The following is a 22,462-nucleotide window of genomic DNA, read 5'->3' as shown; positions in this document are numbered from 1 at the left end:
ATCCAATAGCCAGATAGCAATTGGCTTTGAGTTCAGGAGCAAGCAGTATTTCCAATGATTCATTTTAAGGGTGACATCAACGTTTAACATGATTGGAATCAAATCTCTGAATAGGAGGTCAGTTTTCATAGAAACACAGCGAGTCTGCGAGAAACCACATCCATAGCCCTCTCTCTGACTAGATGCTCTTATCTCTTGGAGTTTCTGTTCAAAGCCTGGGGTTTCAGGTGTCCCCCCTCAGCACAGAGTTGAAAGGTCAATAATTACACAGTTTCCCCAGGAGCCTGAAAGCACAGACACCCTGTGGCCAACACAGATAGCTAAATAGCGAGGGAGACCTCCCGGGCAGTGACTCTGGAACTAATTAGCTAACAAGGCGTGTAATTAGATTAACACAAGTGATCTAAGAGCTGATGGTGTGCTTTTTAGGACAGTAGAAATAAAGGAGCTGAAAAAGAAGCCTTGTATTCAGGAGTTCCAAAATATTATTCCCGTTAGAAATACTCACGATACTTGTAAGACTAGAGAAAAGAACCTCCTCCAGCGGCCATGGGCAGCAAATATGGGCCCTGACAGGTGGCCAGTATGAGGCTGGGGTTGGGGTGGCAGTGAGCGGTGAGGGCATCGTACTGACCACTGTTGTTTCTGTTGGTTTACATGGGACTAATGTTGCTTTATGATTTCTTTCTGTTGTGGAACATTATGGAAAAGATTTGTTTCCTCCTTCCCAAAGCACAATACAAGGTCCCCACATTACTTTCTTGGCATAGTGACCAAGTCTGCCCTAACCTAATAGGCTAGTTATTTCTGGAAGGATCCTCTCTATCTAGCTGCCCTCTTTTCCTCCTTCAGCTCATTTGGAAAGAAAGAAGTTGGCGCTTTGAAGTTTGCCAGGCCCCCTCTGTTTCCCCAGGTGCAGACTTCAACCCCTCCTAGTACTGAGTTATGCCCCTCACCTCTGACCGCTGGGACCCCAATAAAGCAGCTTTTACTTCCCACTCCCCCTCGTTTCTTACTTCTCATTCATTCCTTCACCTCTGTCTGAGGTAACACTGCCCTCTGGGTCCCCGAGTGCCAAATTTGTGCAGTTTCTAGGGTAAAATATCGCTGAGGCCACTGAAGTCATTTCTCATTGAGTCTCTGACAGTTTGCTAATTAATATGATTTTGGTCATTGCAGCCAGTGTTGAAGTTGAACCAATTTCCCAGGGGTGGAAAGTCAGACATTAATCCACTAAACCAACTAAATTACTGGTATGTGAGAAAGAAGACAATTTCATTAGGAGTATTTTCCTGTGGTTTGACATCTAGCTTTGCAGGTTGACAACTTTTAAGAGCATTTTCTAGTCTGATGACAAGGGAGCCTGGATTCCCGATAGAAAAGTTATGTGATTAAGATACCCTAAATTAAACCCACGCTTAGAGCTGTTTGCATATCACTGTGAGGAAACGCCAGCTCTGTTTGGAAGCTGGGAAAATAAATAGCCAGCACTGTGTTCTATCGGGCTGAAGACAAGCTTTTCTGGCAGACTATTGCCTTCTGCTTCTCTGGGCCACAACTGTCTTTTTGCCCATGAACCACGGGAGCGTACCTTGGAAACATTAGCTGTTCACCCTAGTAATTGCTCCATCCTCTAATTTAATGAAAACCTATTAAACCGAAACAATAATTAAAATGAGACATCATCTCTGTAGGAGGTTTGCATATTAAAATCACTGTGCATTTCAATGCAGTCAGATTTTTATTCTTGAAAAACAGCATTTGAAGCCACATGTAAAAATGATTTATGATGCATAATCGTATATTAGAGAGCTTGGCAGTTAACATGATGCCCTACTGTTTACTACTGAATTTGAGTAGTTGTGGCAAGGTCAAGGCCAGTACAACATCTCCAATGTCTCTTTCATGGCTGAGAATTAGGACTGAGCACAAAAGGGAACTGATTATAATTAGGCCAGGCCACCGCTCCAAACTTTTTAAGCAGACTAGAGATTGGACTTCAATATATGGAGGAGGTTAGCGTCCTGGAGGAGGGGTACCCCTTAGGAAGGGGGGACCTGGCATTGAAGTGGAGTGGACTGGGCAAGTTGAATGATTCTCTCTTGTCTGGGTATCAGGGAAGCCATGCAGAAGTATAAAAAAGCTGCAAAATTAGAGTCAGAAGACATGTCTCGGCTACTAGCTGGAGCTGGGATTATGGGCAAGTCACTTATCTTCTATAAGCTAGAGGTTCCTTACCTTTAAAGTAAGGCTATTGATACTTACCCGGTGGGTTATTATGAATATGAAATGTCATCATGTGCATGAACACATTGGCAAATGTTTAAGCTCAGACTTGAGCGTGTAGATTTCTGAGCCTTCTTTGCAAAGCTTCTCAGAAATGTCCTAAAGAGAGGTTGAGGGAGGGGAAATACTTACTGAGCCCAAGGTAGATACTAGGCATGTTCCACATATTCTTTCATTACTCCTCACTGAGCCCGACAGGATGGGGGGTATTACTTCTGTGTGACAGATGAAGCAACTCAAGGATGAAGGAAAGAAGCTGAGTTATCCAAGGTCTGAGATTCCATGGCGGAACCAGAACTCAAACACTAGTTGGGCTGAGACGGAAGGACAGGGCTGAGAGGCAGAGCTGCATCTTGGTTTGCACTTGACAGATCTGGGTCTGAATTCCAGGTCTGGGACTTAGGAGGAAGCTTCCTAACTCTTTGTACCTCATCTGTGAGATGGAGGTGGCAACATTAATATCACTAGGCTGCTGGCTGCTGTAAGGACTAAATTAGGTCGTTATATTTAAAGCCCTTAGCTTGACATCTAACACACAGCAAAAACTCAAAAATGTTTGGATGTTTGCTGGCTGGACCTAGATTGGAGTGGCTGGGAGTCCCATAGACTCTGCCCAATTTTTAATTTACGTGAAGACAGTTAGAACTGGCCACTAGCCATGCCTCCAAGCATGGCTGGCAACCCATGCTCACCTGCCCATTGCCAAGCCTTTTTTATCTCCCCAGGAGCAGAGTTCAACCCCTTCTAACATTGAGTAATGCCCCTCACCTCTGACCACTGGGACCTCAATAAAACAGATTTTACCTCCTCCCCTCCCCTCATTCCCTACTTCTCATTCATTCCTTTAGCTTTGTCAGAGGGATCGCTGCCCTCTTGTTGCCAAGTACCAAATTTGTGCAGTCTCTAAGGTACAATATCACTGAGGCCATCAAGGTCATTTTTCACTGAGCCTCTGACAGTTTTTGATTGAGATATAACTGACATATAACATTTTATTAGTTTCAGGTGTACAACATAATGATTTGATATTTGTGTATATTGCAAAAAGATGACCATACAATTATAAACATTTTTTCCTCGTAATGAAAAATTTTAAGATCTACTCTCTTAGCAACTTTCAGATATGCAATATAGTATTGGTGACCTTGTCACCATGCCGTATATTACACCCTATAATGTACATGCCGTACAAAACTTATTTTTCTTGTAACTGGAAGTTCGTACCCAATGCAGTGCTCTTAGTCACATTAAACCTTTTCACCAGTCTCTCTGTGTTTCTTCTCCTGTCCTGTGATTCAGGTAGGGCTGGCATCCATGATGTATCTCTTTATTCCAAAGTGTCCAGCTGAGATAGGGGTACAGGGATGAGGATTAAGGGTGAGGTGCAGTGCGTGGGGAGGCAGCCCCAAGAGAAGTGGTTACAGTTTGCTAATTTGTCAGTGACAAAGGGATTTGATTTTCCTTACCAGCATTTTAAACGTTTATAAGAAGAGCCCCGCTGCCTCACCGTGCCTATCTAATAAGTAAAATTGTGGGGGCAACGGAATCTCTTTTGATTGAGCCACATAGTAATTACAGAAAATTGGTTAATATTATGTGTCACAGGATTCCTTAGGTTTAGTCTCATAATGGAGGAGTTGGGGACATTTAGCTGGCTTCATTATTCCTTAAGTAGCTCATTATTTTGATGAGTTTTTTTTTTTTTTCTCAACAAGGTGGGGTTATAGTTGAGTGTCTTTGGTAAACCTCCGTTGCTATATATTGTGTTCCAAACGTTAGAGTCAAGATAAAATAATTATTAAAGTCATAGACATTTGCTGAAGCTTTACCATGGGCCATGCACTGTGCAGCGTATATATTGGGAAACGATTCCTCATGAAATTTTTAATCTAGTGGGCATAGTAGTCATTCATAAAAGGATTACATACCTAAAACTTTGATGATTACGAAGATAAAATGAAAACAAAATAGAGGGAAACTGAGCTGGCCTGGGCTGGTCAGAAAAAGCTGGGCTGAAGGAGTAAGAAGCTGGCACCTAAAGAAGAGGGAAAGATGAGAAAGGTCACTGCAGTTGGGAATGCACCAGGTGGGGAGGAACATGGCCCTGGAAAGAAGGAAAAGGAGGCTTGTATGGCTGGAGTGCGGGAGCAAGGGGGGTGGGAGAACAGAAAGAGGTGGACGCAAAAGTAAGCAGGGGTGCCAGGTCAGTGCCATTGGTTGTCATGCAAGAGTCAATTTGATCTCCATTCACTCACTGTGTGAGCCTGGATAAGCCATAAAACTTCTCCGTGCCTCAGTTTAGCTCATAGGGGATGTACAAATAGATTATTCATAAATAGTTCCTGAGGGAATACATTGTGTTAGGCATTGGGGATATGATGGTGATTTGCACGAAGCACCGAGATCACAAACGTTGACCAAGAGCAGACGTAGCACAACAGAGAGTATAATGTGTGGAACCAGCCTGCCATGCTGGTATCTGAGCACCGTGGTTTCCTAGCCCAGTGTCTTTTAGAAAATTACCGAAATTCTGAAGGCCTTCGTTTTCTTGTCTGTAAATATGAAAGATAATAAGGTGATTATAAGTGAGATGATAGGTACAAAGCAGTGAGCGCTGTACTTGGCACCATGATAAGCCATACACATTTGCTTTTTATTGTTCTGGAGCTGATGGAGGTTTAACGGGATATTATTGTGAACTTGTTAGTAGAGATAGAAATTCCTGCACGTTTAAGTTGGAGTCTCCTGGTGTCCACTACTTTCTACCGTAATTTCTGCTTCTTTGAGGGCTCCTTGGATCAATAACATTTGACGTTCTCAAAGAAGGGCTGCAGTACCTGATAGTGAGACACACATCTCCCTCCCTCCACACAGGAGAAAAATCCCCCGGGACGTTTGGCAGTTCTGAATTGGCAGATTTCCTCTGTACTAAGAAATGAAAAGCTAACTGCCATTTAAAATTAACAAGTGTTGATTTACCTTTCGGGGCCAATGTTAGCACAAGCTTATGTGGGACTCCAGCTAGAAGGATGTGCCATGTCTATATATCAGGATTCTGCCATGTGTTGACGTCCTTGGTGTAAACGTGCTGTAATTACTAAGTTGTCGGCTGGATGCTCCTTCAGTCAAGGCTGAGACGGGCTGCCCTGGTGTATTTGTTTCATCACGTTTCTGGCTGCTGCTGTTTTTGCTTTCTCAGTTCACCAATCGGTAGAGAGTTCCTTGCAATATTTTTAGGTTAAGTAGATGCTTTCCTGCTGTACTTATAGTGAGAAGTATATTTGCAGAGAAAAAGAAAATGCCAGGATAATGGGAAACACATGGGTGTTCACCTCTGCACAGCAGTCCTGCAATGAATGCCCTCGTCTCCCTCCCCTACTTGGTAAATGCTTATTAATCTTTTTCGACTCAGGCTCAAAGATACATCCTCCACGGATGTCAGTGCTTGCCCCCTTAGGTCCCTTCCTTCCTTCGTGCATTGCTCTATACTACCTGTTGTTGCCAGGTAACTCTCTTGTTTTTGGAGCTGTCGTTGAAGGCAGATACCGTATTTTCACTTTCATTTTCGTGCCTGGCACAGAGGAAGCACTGGTATATGCTTGTTGGCGATGAGAATCACCATCCTTCTCACCCTAGAAGTCAGGGGAAAGGGAAATGAAATTGCTTCTAGATTAGGCAGAGAAGAGTGTGTGAGCACTGTCGTGTAATTTCTTTCCTTCTCCACTCTCCAATCACCGCCCCTCACCCAGTACTTTTTACTGATGCTTAATCATCACATTAGCATTTTTAGTGTTTCTTTAAAAATGACTAGGTAGAGCTGTTCATCCTAGGAAAGAAAAAGCACTTAACCCTTGCCGCTGAGTTAGCACTTCTTAACTAGATCATGCAAAACCTCTGAGTATTTTGAATGTCATTCTTTTTTTCCTCCTTTAAAAAATGTTCACCCTACCTGGTTATCGTGTGGGAAATTACTGTGATGCAATGGTAGCTTCCAAGTATCCTCCCAAAGGTCACAAAACAGGAAGCCTCACAAACAGACCTAATTCAGATGCTTGAATCATGTGACTTATAATTCAATGGAAAATATCCAGGAAGAAGTGAGGGAAAGAGATGGAATAGGTTAACACACTTAGGATAGAGTACCAGGGAGGTCTGTGGGAGGATGGGAGACCCCATCGGATTTCTGGCTTATGTATTGCTCGTATTTTCAATGTTTCTTTCTGTCTGTCCCCCTCAGCTTTGCTGCTAATGCTGTGGTTACATGGACTGGAGCTGAGGTTATATATAAAAAAGGGGGTTCAGCACATTGGAGGTGCCTGGACCCAGGATGCGTCTGCTATTGGAGCGACGCAGGGGCAAGCATGCCTGTCCACAGCTATAGTGCACCAGTTCATTTGGTGACCAGTAATGGGTTTTATTTAACATTTCTCAGCAAGTACATGTGGGGCCACAGTGGGAATGGAATGGGTGTCAATGATGGGTCGGATTTAGAGATGACACAGCTGTTATTCTGAAGGTGGCATGATTTGTGCATTATGACTTGTTCCTCCCACGCCTTTCTATTTATAAGAAACACTCTTATTCAGTCCTTTTTATCTGTGTTCAACACACTATGTTCCATTTATTTGATCTACGTTTAACAAGTTTTGCAGGTTTCTAACTTGCTGTCTATATTTAACATGTCCTATGAGCTTTATCCATCCCACTTGTTTTTTTTTTTTGTGGAGGGGGGGCAAAGGGGAACAGGACTTTATTGGGGGACAGTGTGTTCTTCCAGGACTTTTTACCAAGTCAAGTTGTTGTCCTTTCAGTCTTAGTTGTGGAGGGCGCAGCTCAGCTCCCGGTCCAGTTGCCATTGCTAGTTGCAGGGGGCGCCGCCCACCATCCCTTGCGGGAGTCGAATCGGCAACCTTGTGGTTGAGAGGATGTGCTCCAACCAACTGAGCCATCTGGGAGCTCAGCGGGAGCTCAGCGGCAGCTCAGCTCAAGGTGCCGTGTTCAATCTTAGTTGCAGGGGGCGGAGCCCACCATCCCTTGCGGGACTTGAGGAATTGAACTGTCATCCTTGTGGTTGAGAGCCCACTGGCCCATGTGGGAATCGAACCGGCAGCCTTCATAGTTAGGAGCATGGAGCTCTAACCGCCTGAGCCACCGGGCCGGCCCCCACCACTTGTTTTTCTTGTTCTCTCTGGCGGAATTGAATATTCTTAAATAATACAGCAAACATACATGATGGTGTTTGAATATGGAAGTATAATATTCACTGTAATGTCTCAATTGGTTTTCATTGGTTGCGCTTATAAATCCAGGAAAAAAGCAGGCTACTGCAAAGTAGGTGACATATCACTATTTTTAGTAATTGACAAACTGTACATGTATGTTGATTTGGAAAATCTGTAGAAAAGAAAAATTGTAAAATCTGGGTGTTTTATAAATGGAAAATACCCTCAGTACCCTATTTTGCTAGGTAGCTAAGGGCATGGTAAAGTGATTAACAAAATGGTGAGGCTAGGAAACAGCTTGGAGACCATGGAGTTCAGTCTTCTCAATTTTCACATGTGAGGCTCAGAGAGGTAAAGTATCTTCTGCCAGGGTGCACAGCTAGGTGTCTGCTCAACGCAGAGTAGTCTTCAGTCTCTTGGAACCTTGTCCAGTTTTCCTGCCTCTACACTGTAAGAAGAAGTGGGATGATTTTCCTGTGCTCTTAGCAGCTGAATTATGGTAAACATTTTCTTGAAAGAACTTTACTGAAAATGAGAATGTACATAAAGTCTCACTGTATCAAAATAGATTTTTTTTTTTTTTTTTTACATTTCACTAGGGTGAATGCTAATGGGGTCTTCAATGTGCCAGTCATTTACAAAGAGAAATGAGAAAAGCTGGCAAAAGAAATAATCAGTTTTCTAGGAGGGTTGGGGGAGCAGAAGGTGGTCCGATTGGATTAGACCATTAAAAGGGCTGGCTATCTTAGAAAAAGGAGAGGCTGATTTGGCACTGACTGCCATTTTCTTTAATTTGATAGCTGCTGGCACTTAAGAAGTATCGCCTAGTTTTCCAAAAGGATCACTATTTTCTTTCCTTTTTATTAAAATTTGTTGGGGGTAACAATAGTCAACAAAACTACATAGGTTTCAAGTGTACAATTCTGTAATACATCGTCTCTATATCGCATTATGTGTTCACCACCCAGAGTCAATTCTCCTTCCATCACCATATGTTTGATTTTCTGACTAATATTTGTGGTTACGTGAAGTAACGATATAAATGATGAAAATAAATGGAAAATAAATAAATTCAAAGTATTGGATGCCTGTTTTCTGCTAGGCACTAAGAACTGTGGATATAACAATGAATAAATAAAAGTTCCTGTCGTCATGGAACTTATGGTCTAGTGGGGAAAGAAAGGAAATAGGTATGAAACATGAAACACGATTATGGTAAGTGATATAAGGAAACAGTAAACTGATCACAATATGTGTATTATAAGTGATATGGAGAAAATGACCAGAGTGATGGTTTAGACATTTATGGAGAGCCTGCTTTCGGAGGGGTGTGGACAGGAGGCTGCACTTAGAGTGAAAGATGAAGCAAGAGGAGGAGCAAGCCATCTGAGCAGTGGGAGAAGAGAACTGTGGGTAGATGGAAGAGTACAAAGACCCTGAGGCAGGAGTGGTATGTGTGACCTTGCAGTCCCTTCTAAAGAACCTGGATTTATCCTGGGAGCAATGGGAAGCCATTGGCGGGTGTTTAAAGCAGAAGACTCAAATGATTTTGACTTTTGCTTTAAAAACGGCACTTTGACTGCTACGTGGAGAATGGAGAAGAAAAGGCATCATGGAAGCAGGGAGACGAGTTATGTTGCTATTGGAGGTGTCATAGGGAGAGGTGATGGCAGCGTGGGCAAGACTTTTAAGAGTGGAGTTGAGAAGAGGTGGACAGATGACAGACACGGGAGCCCTCATGATTTGCTCTTGTATTGGATATGGAGGGTGGAGGAAAGGGAAGAATCAAGGACAATTTCTATTTTTTTTTTGTCTTGAGAACTGGGTGGTTTCATTTACTAAGACTGGGGACTCTAGGAGGAAATAGAAGGTTGGGGGAGAGAATAAAAGCTCTGTTGTGGCCAATTTGAAATGCGTATTAGGTATTCATATGGGGATACAAGACGGATACTGAATATATGAGTCTACTGCTTAAGGGAGAGGTTGGGGTTGCAGATATAAATTTGGGGGCCATTGGTCATGGGGCTAGATGATATCACCCAGGGAGAATTGAGTAAAAGGTGAGAACACCCTATAACTGATACGATATTCATACCTCTCTTCCCCAGCAGGCATTGCTGATTAATTAATGCCTTTTCACTGGGCCCAAGCTTCAGAATCCTCTCTTGAGCTCTCTAGGCAGCCACTACCAATCAGTTCATTCCTAATTGGTGTCTACAGAAAGAAATAGCAAAAAGGAGAGAAAAAAAGCAAACTTATAAGTTAGCCTCAAGAGCCAAATGTTTTTTCTAGCACTAAATTCTAGGTGGAATTTATTATCCGGATCTTTGTCTAGCAGTAATGCTAATAAAAACAACGTTAGCAAACATTTGCTCATGAGCTCTAATTTATAAAGTAACTTGTTCATACATTTACTAGGTTTTGAGTATCATCCTGGAAAGCTTTGGGATTTTTGTAGATGGTATAGAAACATTCTCTGTGTCTTTTATCTCAGCCCTTGACCAAAGCTGACAGACAACATGCCACCTAACGGTAAAATAGTGAAGGTCTTTTTGGGGGGCAGAAAAGCAGATGTTGTCCAGGTAGGTTTATGCTGGTTGAGTGCTTTGCCTGGGTTGGGTGCCTCCATGGTAGAGGACCAAGCTTGTTTCACGCCATACGTAGCGTGGACATTTGCAGCTGGAAGACTGGTGGTCTTTTCTGTGCTGAAAACTTGAAATAGCAACTCATGGAATTGTAGAAGATTAAGCATTGGAGGCCCTGACAAATCACCTAGTCTGCACCCTCATTTTGAAGATGAAAGGAATGAGGCTGGAGGTTCAGAATTCAAGGATTTCTTTGTGTTACAAGGCACTCTTCAGAATGAGGTTCTTTAAGATCCGCCTAGGAGTCTGTGGTGTTGCTTGGCCAACGTGGCCTTTGAAGTTCTATGTTTTTCAAAGGCTCTTCCTGCAGCCCTGGAGAAGTAACCAAGTAGTGAGACAGTCCGAGGACGTGTCTGGGAATGAGAGAAGGCCACCAAACACGCCTTTGGGGTTCATTTGTCATCCTTGGAATAGTTTCCTCTCAGTCTGCTCCCTTAGCGCCTACTTTCTGATGCCAGGAAGTGTAGTTTAAAATAAGGAGAAAATGCCCAGTTTATTATGACAAGGGTAAGTCTGAGTCTGAAACGATGGATGTCTCTCATTATGCGGATGTTGCAGAAAGGAAGATTCCCATCTCGGAGCAGCATTAGCTGGACTCACACACCGCTAGGCCTGCTAAACTGGCCTCAACTTTAATAAATATTTCATGAGGGAAGTCATCCACTACATGTTTACAGAGGAATTCCAGGCACGCTTATGGATCAGGAGCATGCCTGTATTTATTCTTCACACAAAAGCAGACTTGTCTTGCGTTAGTGCTAGTAAATCTCTGCTGGGTACAAAGCAAGGACAGGTTTCCCTAGATACATTGTGCAAAGATGGACACCGAGTCCATGGGAAAAGTGACATTGGAGCCAGTGGAATGGCATTTAGATCCTGCTAGACTCAGGATTCTCTGAAGTTAGGGCCCCATTTATTGGACTGCCTCTAACCCTATTTACAGCAACTGAATCTGTTTGCTCAGTGTCCTGTCAAAATTCCTGTCAGAAAATCACGGGCCAATTGTGAACCTGTCAAAGTGACAAGTGGGCGCGATGGCAGAGATGGAATTTTTGGGTTTTGCATCGAATGAATGCAGCTGTATGGAGTGGTGGATGGGAAAATAAACTATTGACAGGAGGGGAAAATGAAAAATGCAATCTGGATCTTTTGGACATGGCATTTTTTAACTCTGCATCTTTTCTCCTCTTCCTTCTCATGTTCCCTCTCTTCTTTTTCCTTCTGTATTTCTTCTTTTTGTTCCTCTCTTCTTCCCCTCCTGCTTCTCCTACTTTTCCTTCTTGACTCCTAGACATAGAGAGAGAGATCCATGCAGCCCCTCATGTGAGTGAGAAATTAATTCAGCTGTTCCGGAATAAAAGTGAATTCACCTTTTTGGCCACTGTACAACAAAAGCCATCCACTTCAGGAGTAATCCTGTCCATTCGAGAACTGGAACACAGGTAAGAAAGCTCTACTTTTGAAAATCTGCATAGAACTAATGGACTATACAAAATGCCTTGGAATTTGGAGGCGGTAGCTGCAAAACAACATTCAACTAGCTGAGGCCTTGTTTCTGTTGAACCCATCAATAAATTTACGTTGTATTAAGAATTTACTTTGAGCAAAGGGGCTTTCTTGTTGGCTCTCCAAGGACCACTCCTGAGTGTCTTTCTCACTTGTATCTCCTGGTAGACTTTGCTCATATACAACCACATTCTATCCATCATGTTTAGGTCATCAAGCAAATTAGTTATAATTAACAATAACCTTCAATAAGCATTTATTGTGTGTTTACTTTATGCAGGACTTTGCTTGACATTGGGAATATTAAGATGAATAATACAGAATTTTTATTCTAGATCACATAAGCTAGTAGGGAAGTTGGACAAATAAATAAATGTTAATAATATGTTTAGGGAATAAAGGTAATAGTGGTTAATCCCACTCAGGGTTATGGTAAGCCAAGAAAGGCTTCAGAAAGCATGGTCATATGAGGGAAAACCGTGAGTAGATACTTAACAGGCTGAATCGGAAGGAGTAAGCAATTGGAAGAACAGCATTTCAGAAAGAGGTTGCCATGATTTTGGGAAGGAACAGGTAGGTTTGTAAAAACATTATTCTGAGCACTGATAAATGTTAGGCATTGTTCTGAACACTTTACACTAAACTCATTAAACACTTAAATGTTTTAACTCATTAATAAGTGACATGCTGTAGGTCTTTTTTTGGGAGCAGGGTATGTGAGTTGTTAATTCAAGGCTTTTTAAATCTTGTTTGTGCTTTGGATGGGTTTAAATACAGAGATAATATTTCTTTTATACATGTTTCTGATAGAATTAGCCTGAAAATACTAATTTGATTGTGGGGAGTCTGGGAAATCTTTTATTGGAAATGTTCATTTTCTATTTCTTTTATGGCATTTTTCTATTTAATTAATTTTAAACTCTTCTTTGGATCAACTCATTTGTGTCAAATCATGTATTTCATTAGATTTGCATTTTTTTGGCAAACAGTTGGATATTATATTCTTTTATTTAATAAAAGTTTTATATTTGTGGTCATATCTTTTTAAAGTTGTAATGTAAAATATACATACTTCCTTCTTTTCTTGACCAGGCTCATCATGGGATTGTGTAATCTATTGGTGTTTTTTTTTTTTTTTTTTTCTAATGGAACAGTTCTTAGTTTTAGTGATCAAGTCTACTGTTTTCATCTTAAATTCATTGATTTCTCCTTCTTACCTCCTTTTCTATCACCTTGTTGGTATTTTTACTAGCTTCTTGAATGTTCTTTTCAGTATTTTCTGTTCACTAAAGGTTTTATATTTTGTGAGTATTGCTGTGAATATACCCCATTGATATTGCTATATGGTGTTTTCATTTTCTGTGCTTTTCTATAGTTTTAAATTTCACTTTGACTTCTTTGATCCAAAATAGAAGTGTTTAAAAATTTCAAAGTGATTAAATTAAAAATACTTAATGGATGACTTCTGGTTTTATTTTTCAGATACAAAAATGTGCTATAGGATTTTGCACAAAACTCTGGATTTTGAGTTTGTTGATTTTTTTTGGGGGGGGGTGAAATTGCGTCTGCTGAAATGGTGGCCATGTACATGCTCAATATTTTAATTTTGGAGGGAACAAGCACATTTAAAAAGAATGGGCAGTTTTTACATGTGTGTAGATACATAAAGATACAACTTTGTATGGAGTACTTTTCAGTTACACTATTTAGATTCTATGTGTTTTTATTTTTACTTGAATTGTGACATTCTGAGGGAGGTACATTAATAGCTTCTACTGTGATGATCGTTTTGTCAGATTCTCCTTGGATAGATTTAAGAGCCAGGCCTGGATATGTCATGCATCACATGGTCCACATTTCATTGACCCTACTGGAAAGTTTGGTCTAGCAGTATGTGAAGGATGAGAAAATATTGTTATTGGAATAACAAGGCAGTCTCTGTCTTGCTCATTTGGAATGTTTCCTATTTAGTCTGTACCCAAATACATGAGAGTAGCATAGGTAAGAGACTTTATCACATAGGTTTTTTTCCCCCCAAGTAGTACTCTTGGACCTGTAGTATACACTCCATAAATACATATTAAATGTATAGGTGATTTATTTTCTCCATCTCTGGTTAGGGCTGCTCAGAAAGGTCATGGCTAGTTTCAAAAGTTCACGTGGAATATATTGTCTCAGCCACAGATATTGTCCTGGATGTACTACATGTGTAGGCTGCTCAGGGCAATGGAAAGGGGAACAGAGTTGACATTTTGAGGCTGAAATGAATAATATCTTGAGATTTTTGTGAGGGTTAGAAGTGTTTGTAAAACACCTCACGTAATTCTTGGCACGTAATAGGAACCCAATGAAAAAAGCCATTTTAGTTTAAGTTGAATGAAAAAAAAACTGTGGTGGTGCTAGTGGTGATGGCGGTGATGGTGGTGACTGTGGTGGTGATGATGGTGGTGGTGATGATGTTGAAATTTGATGCTCAGGGAAAACAGGATGCTGAGAAGTGGCCAGATAAGCAACAGTCACTTTTCTCTGGTTCAGTGTTTAAAGGGAAATTACGTATATCACCCGAGCTTCAGGGGAGTGTTCAATTTCAGTCAAAAGTCACCTTTCCTGATGAGCACAATGGGGGAACAGCATTCTGGTTGTCTATACTTTCCCTAGCCATCATGTGCACCATGGGAAGTAATCATCCAACTGATTTTTCCAAAGCTGTCAGCTAGAAAAAACACATTTACTGTTTTGGAAATCACGGTTTCCTACTTCTGCTAGGCTTCTGGCTATTTTCTGGTAAGACCATTATTGAATTAATGGCAGACGAGTTCATTCAGTGACTGAGTTCCCTTCTAGCCAAAGACAGTCATCTCTTCTACCTGGTGGGGATCCAGCAGCTAGAGGCAGCTCATTTTGGGAGGCTGTGATTCCTGAAACTAGGAGTGAACTTCTGGGCACAGCAATCTCTGGAAACTCCCTAGGTAACTGAGCCAATTGAGTTCCCATGAATATATTAACTGAATAGACAAAATGAAGTGGAAAACTTAAATACAAAGACAACTGAAAAGCGTAACTGGGGTAGCAACTGAAGTAGACTCTTTTATGTAATAGAATAGGCACTGTTATTAAATCTAATCTATATTTCTAGTTTGATAGATTTTTTTTTTACAGTACCAGTAGAGGAAATGGGAAAAGGAATAAAGATGAATCTGTCTTGTTGAACTATCTTAATGACATTGCAGATTTAATGCTTATTTTTTTGTAATTCAAGTGTATTAGGGCTTCGTTAAAATGGAAAGCTTAATTAATGTAGATTAAATCTAATTGAACATTGTGCCAGTATATGCAGCTCTATAAGATATAATGGTCAATCTTATGTTTTTCAATTTTATTCCTAAATAATAGATAAAATTAAATCTAAGCATAATTAGACAGGTCGCTGAAAGCTAGGGGGTCTAAGAAAAACCTTTCCAAGGGACGCTTCTATGAGAAGATGAAGAGGACACTTTTGACTTCTTAAGAAGACATTGCCTTTTTTTAAACAAAATTTTGTATTTCAAAAACACTCTTCAGTTTTCTGAGGTTTGTGGGAGGAAGAACTTTTCACTTTGATGCCAGATAGACCTGGGTTCAATGTCCGTCTTTATCAATGACCAGAGTGTAAGCTTTTGCAATGGCTTTTAATTCGTTTCACCTCCGTGTCCTCCCAGGTAAAGCGAAAGTATCCATTATGTCATCATGGAGGAATTGGGAGTTGTTAACATGAACACTTAGGTCAATGGGTCCTTATACCTCTCATATATCAAGGCACTCAACAAATGTCGTTTCCTTTGCTTGCCTCATGGCTTCTTTTGATATTTCTTAATTCCTCCCCAAATTCTTCAGAAGTGAAAAAGGTAGGACCTTTCTGAGGGTAGGAGGTGAGGGAGGAAATTCCAGAAGAGTGTTACGTGGTTTGGTGAAGCCAGCCCAAGAAAGAACTTTTCCGTTGGGTGATTAACAGTACATTTCCAGAAATTAAACCTTTTATATACATTTAAAAGTTTAATCCTTTCTCAAGGAGGTATAAGATTTATATTCTTTAAAAAGTAGGTATTTTCAATTGTTAAATTGCTTATATTTGGCAAGGAAGGGAACAGAGTTGAAATTGGAATCTTGCCCTAAGGCAGATTTATCCATGCTGCTTTCAAAGTATACAAACAGGTCCCCACATTCAAAACATAAAGGGGAAAGCTTTACATTTAGAACTATGCTCCAATTAGACTGTAAGCTCCCTTATCAACACTCAGGAATTTTCATGAAAACCTACCCTATACCATGTGGAGTGTGAAACGCTGTACTGTAATAGTTAGGCATACAGCATTGGAGAAACACCACAATATATGGTTAGTGCCCCGATAGGAGGAATATAGGGAGCACAGAGCAGAGTACCTTGCCTTATCCAAACAGAACTGAAAAGTCCTTTGCTGAGAGTTATGCTTATTAGGCAAAATAGAAGTAGAAATCAGCCAGAAGATGAATGGAAGAAAGTTCTGGATGCAGCGTGAGTGAAAGGGCGAGAGATGAGAGAGATCATGGAGCATCAAAAGGATGGAAAATTAAAAAACTTCAGTGTTATTGGAGGGTGAGGAGAGACTAGGGAAAGAATAAGGGGCAAGGCGTGGCAATAGATGAACCTGGCGGGTCAGGCAAGAGGCCAGGTTATAAATGGCTTTTTAAGCAATGCACAGGGGGTTTAGCTTTTGTTCCAGGGGCAATTGGGAACCAATAAAGGGCTTTAAGCACAGGTGTGGGAAATATTTTCTGGTAAATGGGATCACTTACCGTGTTTCCCTAAAAATAAGACTGGGTCTTATATTAATTTTTGCTCCAAAAGACGCATTAGGGCTTATGTTCAGGGGATGTCCTCCTGAAAAATCGTGCTAGGGCTTATTTTCTGGTTAGGTCTTATTTTTGGGGAAACACAGTACTTCTGGATGGAAGCTTCTTGAAGAAGGAAACAGCTAGAAGCTGAAAATGTGCATTGTCTAGAGATGTTCCCAAATGCTAGGCGACAAGGCACCTGGAATCTGGGTTCCCACTATTTTTATCTTTATGGCTAGCAGAGTGTAGACTCAGCTTCAAGGGAGAGTTTAAAGGCTGCAGTGTTCATTAGAAAGTAGTAATTTTCAAACAGAAATGAAAATGAATATAGGATCTCATGTCAAGAAAATGAGTTGTTTCAGGAACACACTAATTAAATAAAATTTAAATCTTTTTTAAAAGAAGTGAAGCTGTTCAGATGACTTTTGACGTTAATTGAAGACAAGAAATATCATAGCAATTGAGTGCAATGTTTTGGGCAAATTGCTCATGCTCGTATATATGCATATTACATTTTGGATTGCCTTGTGTTGGAGAGAAACGGAAAAACAACTATTATAGCCATTAACCTTTACTTTTTTTTTAGTAAAAAAGTCATAATTTCATTAATATTTATGCATAAAATCATTTAAGTTCAATGGAATTCTTCTAGAGAATGTTAAAAAACTGTCGTTTTTGACTTCCTTTGGAATTAGTTGTGAAAAACGTGCATGCCTGGTGGGTGCTATGTACTCACTCATTTGGTTTTGTGGAGAGAAATGTGGGCAGATGAACCTTGACACTGGTGAAAGATTTAACCCCCTGACTTCCTGAGTTCTGGGTGGAAGGCACCCTTAATATCAAGCCATTGATGAAGGTGGTGCAGTGGCAGGGATACTGGGCTGGGAGTCAGAAGATATGGGCTCAAGTCTCTGCTCTGTCAGTGAATACCCAGGAAACCCCTCCCTGTACCTCAGTTTTTTTATCTGTCAAATTGAAATTCATCCATGATTCATCAGATACAAATCTGTGTCGGACACTAATGTGTGGGTAGGAGCATTGGTGGATTCTGCAGTGGTGAAGAGGACTTGCCAAGGTCCTGAGGGAGCCAGCATCATGGTGGGGCACGTCAGATGATAAATATGGACAAACTTAAACCAAATGATAAATGTCATGGAGGAAAATAAAACAGAGGGATGAGTGACAGGTCAGTGGAGCAGAGGGGAAAGAGAAGGCTCCGTGAGGATGGGATACTTGAACTGAATCTAAGAAAGAGCCAGCTATGAGGAAATCAGAAGGATGAGCATCCCAGGCAGAGGAAACAGTAAGTACTAAGGTCCTGCAGCAGGACCTGGCCTGGTGTGCTCAGAGGATGAATACGGGCTCCTCTAGATGGAGCTTTGCAAATTGAGGGTGAGTAGAGGGGGTGGTTTTAGGTGAGAGGCGAGCAGTAATAGCTGTCTTGATGGTTTCACAGTGTGAGACAGTGCTTCATAAAGGGCAAAGTGTGACATTTACCCAGGCCATATCATTTCAGGTTCAAAATCACTTACCGAGCACCAGCTATATGCAAGGAAAGTATACCCGTCCATCAGAACTGTTCCTTGGAAGTCAAAATAATTTCATAACTGGTGAAACTACAACAATTACATATGTTTAAAAGAGGAAATGAACAAATGAACTCAATCAGTGTTGTTGTCTTAAATACTTGTTTAGATTCCCCTCCCCACTTTTAATTGATTGAGTTGGTTGCCAATAATCATAGTCTGGTAGGAGTGATATTGGCAGTTCACCATCTGAAGAATTATCAGCTCTTCTGGAGACGGCCAGAATGAGATTCTTCTAGGCAGTAACAGTCTTTCTTGAGAGGTGGAAGCTCTCATCCCCAAGGAGACAGGCATGACGCAGAGGTGGAGAAGTACGTGGTGTGTGGGAGTCCTGTGCTATGAAGGGCTGCTTGTGGTTGGAGTGCAGCCAGCAGGGAAGGAACTGCAGAGAGTTGGGGCGCTGACACTGGTAGGCTCCTGATGAAAAGTGTGCTGTCCTTACGAGATTTGTTGATGAACGTGGTCACTCTGTTATAGGATAAAGGTGGAAACTGCAGGCCTAGAGTTGGCTTTCAGAAGTGCTTTATTTGGCTCATATTATAATAGCTGCTGCAGTAATTTTTGAGTAAAGGTTTTTAAAAATCATGAATTAGTTGCCAACCTTTAAAAATTGGATGACTTGGCCTAAAAATTTCTAGCTTCTCATGAGAAATAGGACGTGCATTCTTCAGATCGCCATAGTCCCTAGCTCTCCTGATTGTCTCCCTATCACTATGAGACCACGTGTTGGTTGCTGTGGTTTTCCCCCCAATAATGTAGAGGTGGGAGAAAAGTGAAATTCTTATACCCATGTTTTTATTAGAAGAAAACTAAAGAAGCCTAAAGGGCCGCTTGTTTCAGGAAAACTACATCAAATTCTTTGGATCCTTTGAGTCATCTGAGATTGACTGGGCCCTGTAGCCACTGGAGTTTGTGACTCCCCTAAGTTGGGGTTGAGGTGCTGGTGAAGCAGGAGAGTGACATGCTGAGATAGGTACTTTAGAGAGAGTTCTTAGGTGGCTGTTTAGAGGATGTGTTGAGTAGGCTGGTATTTTTGTTACTAATTAAAGGAGTAGGCCAGTTCAGGAGTCATGGTTTGGGGTAGATACTCTTCAAGCTGAGAAAGGATGAAAAAAATAAAAGGGCAAAGAGGTGGAACTAGCTAAAGACTCAATGGATTCCACACATCACAACTTCCAAACAGGATTTATTTCTGAAGCTACATTAGATTGTTTTCCCCAAATCACCCCAAGGACATTTCATTTTCGTATGGCCATGGTGGCTACATTTTCTGAAGTCAGAGTTTGGAAACATGTAGTCTGATACAGAATATTAGGCTGACTTTAGGGGTAATTCTTAGTTTGGAAGATAAGGTTAGTTTCTGAAATTGTGGAATCCTTGAGATGTGTTAGTGATCAACTGGGAATAGAAGGACAATCAGTTATCCTAGAATAGCTGTCTGTGAGAATCTGGGCTGTAGAGTCATCGTGGATAAAGCAGAATTTGCTCTGTAGAAATAATTAGTAGATATGCACAATGAATTTAAAGAGGACAGGGAAAATAACCATTTTGGGCCCATTGGTGTCTTTTCATTTTGCTCTGATGCTCGGTACTCAGCTCTTAGGTTTGAGAATATGGAATTAGTTATCTCTTTCTGGGTATTGTATATTCAGTGTCTTGAGTTTATCTTGATTCCCAACAAGAGTTGGGAATGTTTTGTAGCTGTTTCCAGCATTCAAAACATGATTATGTACTTTTCAAAAGAGCAAATGAGTTCATTTGGTACTTTTTGATCCCAGCATTGTCCATAGAAGAATATTGGGCTAGATAGTGGAGCTGTTGGTCTGGCTACCCTTATATGGTGACAGCTTTCAGTCTGAACTGGCACCTCTTGACATAGTGAAAGGAGAGGCAAAATTGATTGCTACCTAGAATGTGCCAGATGTTCTTCATTATCTCAGTTTGTCCCCATCACAACCAAGATAAAGTAGGTGTTATTTTCCCTTTTTTGAGATCAGTAAACTGTAGTTCAGAGAGGTTGAGTAATTCATTCAACATTATGTAGTTAGAAAGTGGCAGAGCCAGAATACAAAGCCAAATCTGAAGAATTTGAAATAACACCCCGAAGAGTGCTTAAAGATTTTGACCTAAATCCTTAGTTTTTACATATCATTTTTTATTGCTTTGGTAAGCTTCCTGTGAGTAATTACCATTTTGCTGAGTTGGACGTGTAGAGATTGATGGAATTTTCTCCTGACTCAGGGCCTACATCATGGACTGGCATGGGAATTCCCCCCATAGGTTCCCAGGACCATTAGGCTTGCGAGATAGTCTTGTAGAACAAGAATTGTGAAATTAAATGAGTATGAGAAAGATACCACACACTTGGAGAATTACAATGAATATTAGTATATTAAAGGCTCTTTAAAATCATGCAGTAAGATGCTGGGCACTATGTTAAGCACGACAAAAGCATTGTTGCATTGAATCTTTACAAAACTATGAAGTGGGTCCTGTTATTATCCCCACTTCGTGGGTGAGGAACAAGCGTAGAGTATTGGTTGCTTTGTCAGGGTTCACCCCGCTAGTGAAATGATGGAGCTGGGAGTCAAAGCCAGGCATCTGGCTCCTCAGCACATTTTGGTAACCCGTATAGGATATTGTTTCCTTAAACTTGCTTACTGGGACATTTCCACAACTTTTTTTTTTTTGTCATGCAGTGCTTTGGGGAGTATTACTTAATATCATTTGGTTGAAGTAGCATTCTAACACTGGGAAATGCACGCACAGTATTGCTTCAAGGCTACTCTGGGCTGTTAATCTAAAAAGAGGTAGTTGGATGGCTGTGGAGAGTCTTGGAACACTGAAGATGGTGGAATAGGTGAGGGTGTCAGGGAACTGGCAGTAAGAGGCCACATGAGGCTTCATGGGGTTGAGCCCAGTTACAGTGTCTCAGTCACTGGTGCCTGCACTTTGCTTTTCTGTGGTTGGCAATGCCTGCTGCAAAAGGCTGTTGTCCAAATGCTCCAAAGGTGTCCGTTGCTCAGCCAGACTTTGGTGGCACATTGAGGGTAATGCCTGGGGTGCTCTCTCCTTGTCAAGGTCCAGAGTGGGGGCCGGGCAACTGCAATGTCTGCTTATAAATTGTCAGATGCGACTTTTCAGATTGATGAATAGTTTTAGATGAAGGTGAGATAAATCACGCCTGAGCTGTCTAGTCAATGAAAAATACAACCCACGGGCTTTACTGATATCACTTTCCCTTGCTCAAAGCCAGCGAGGATTCCGGAAATGGGTGGTTTGGCTGCTAAAATTCAGACACTTTGAAAAAAGCCATGAGAATTTATAAGTTTCTTTTCCTACTTCTTTTTGGAAAGGCTGTGAAATATGGAAAGTACAGCAACTGCAGGGGGTTCAAAATAACTTCATCTTTCATCTTTTGGAGTACCTGGTGGACTCCAAGAGTTATTTCCTATGGCTGTATGGTACCTCAGGGATGAGGTGATAATCCAACTGATCCCTTGAGCTCTTTCCAGGAAAACTGCTCAGGAAGATCTGTAGTGTGTATTACTGGAGGGCATGATGAGGTTCTCAGTCCAGGCTGTAGTAGCAACCCTATCGTAGGGTTGCCGTTTTGATGGCCCAGGAATTCTGGCCACAGAAATTTTCAGCAACGTTTCCCAGTAGTGACTCATGATGCTCTGTTTGTTTTGGAAGATTATGATAATTGCTTATTTCCGTGATTAGAGATCAGTTCTGAATAAAGCCTGATGTAAGGTAACTGCAGGTTTATACAGAACTTTGGAGGCAGATCCTTTCCTGAGAAAGATTAATGGAAGATAGCCAGTGCAGTGTGTCCACGTATGCCCATGGCCAGTTCTGTGTCTTCTATCTGTGTGCTCCCTTCTTCACTTCTCTGAAGAGTTCTTAAACACCTTTCACAAACCAGGTGCTGTTAGCTGGTGGTGAGATTGAGATGTGCCTTTGGGTAAACAGATTCATCAACAATTACAACACACTGCATGTGAGTTATTGAAGCGGTGAGTCATATCATGTTACTCCTTTGCTCAGCACCCTTCATTGCTTCTCCACAGATTCAGTAAAAAATCCAAAATCGTTACCATGGCCACAAGTCTCTATGTGATCTGGCCCCTGTATGCCCCTCTGATCTCATCTCTTGCCCCTCCTACATTGTCACTCAGCTCAGCCACAGTGGCCTTCCTACTGTTTCACAAACTTGTCCGTCTCCTTCTTGCCTCTGTCCCAAGGTTTACATTATCTCCATAAGTAATCCCTTCTTCTGTAGGATTCACCCCTTGCTTCATTTAGAGTCCTTTCATGTGTTTACACTTTATTAGAGAAGCCGTCTGTGATAACCCTATCTAAA

General features: G+C 41.3%; 1 protein-coding gene across 2 annotated transcripts in view; it reads left to right on the top strand.

Annotated features, from left to right (window-relative positions):
• The window catches only part of NELL1 (neural EGFL like 1), a 772,999-nt gene that overhangs the window by 68,775 nt on the left and 681,762 nt on the right, over nucleotides 1–22,462 (top strand). For both annotated transcript variants that reach the window (XM_081063734.1, XM_081063733.1), the window contains exon 3: nucleotides 11,445–11,595. In XM_081063734.1, coding sequence (XP_080919860.1) covers nucleotides 11,445–11,595 — 151 coding nt within the window. The remainder of the gene's footprint in view (nucleotides 1–11,444; nucleotides 11,596–22,462) is intronic.

Source organism: Rhinolophus hipposideros (genome assembly GCF_964194185.1).
Source record: "Rhinolophus hipposideros genome assembly, chromosome: 10".
NCBI classification, from domain to species: Eukaryota; Metazoa; Chordata; class Mammalia; order Chiroptera; family Rhinolophidae; genus Rhinolophus; species Rhinolophus hipposideros.
This window is presented reverse-complemented; position numbering and strand designations above follow the sequence as displayed.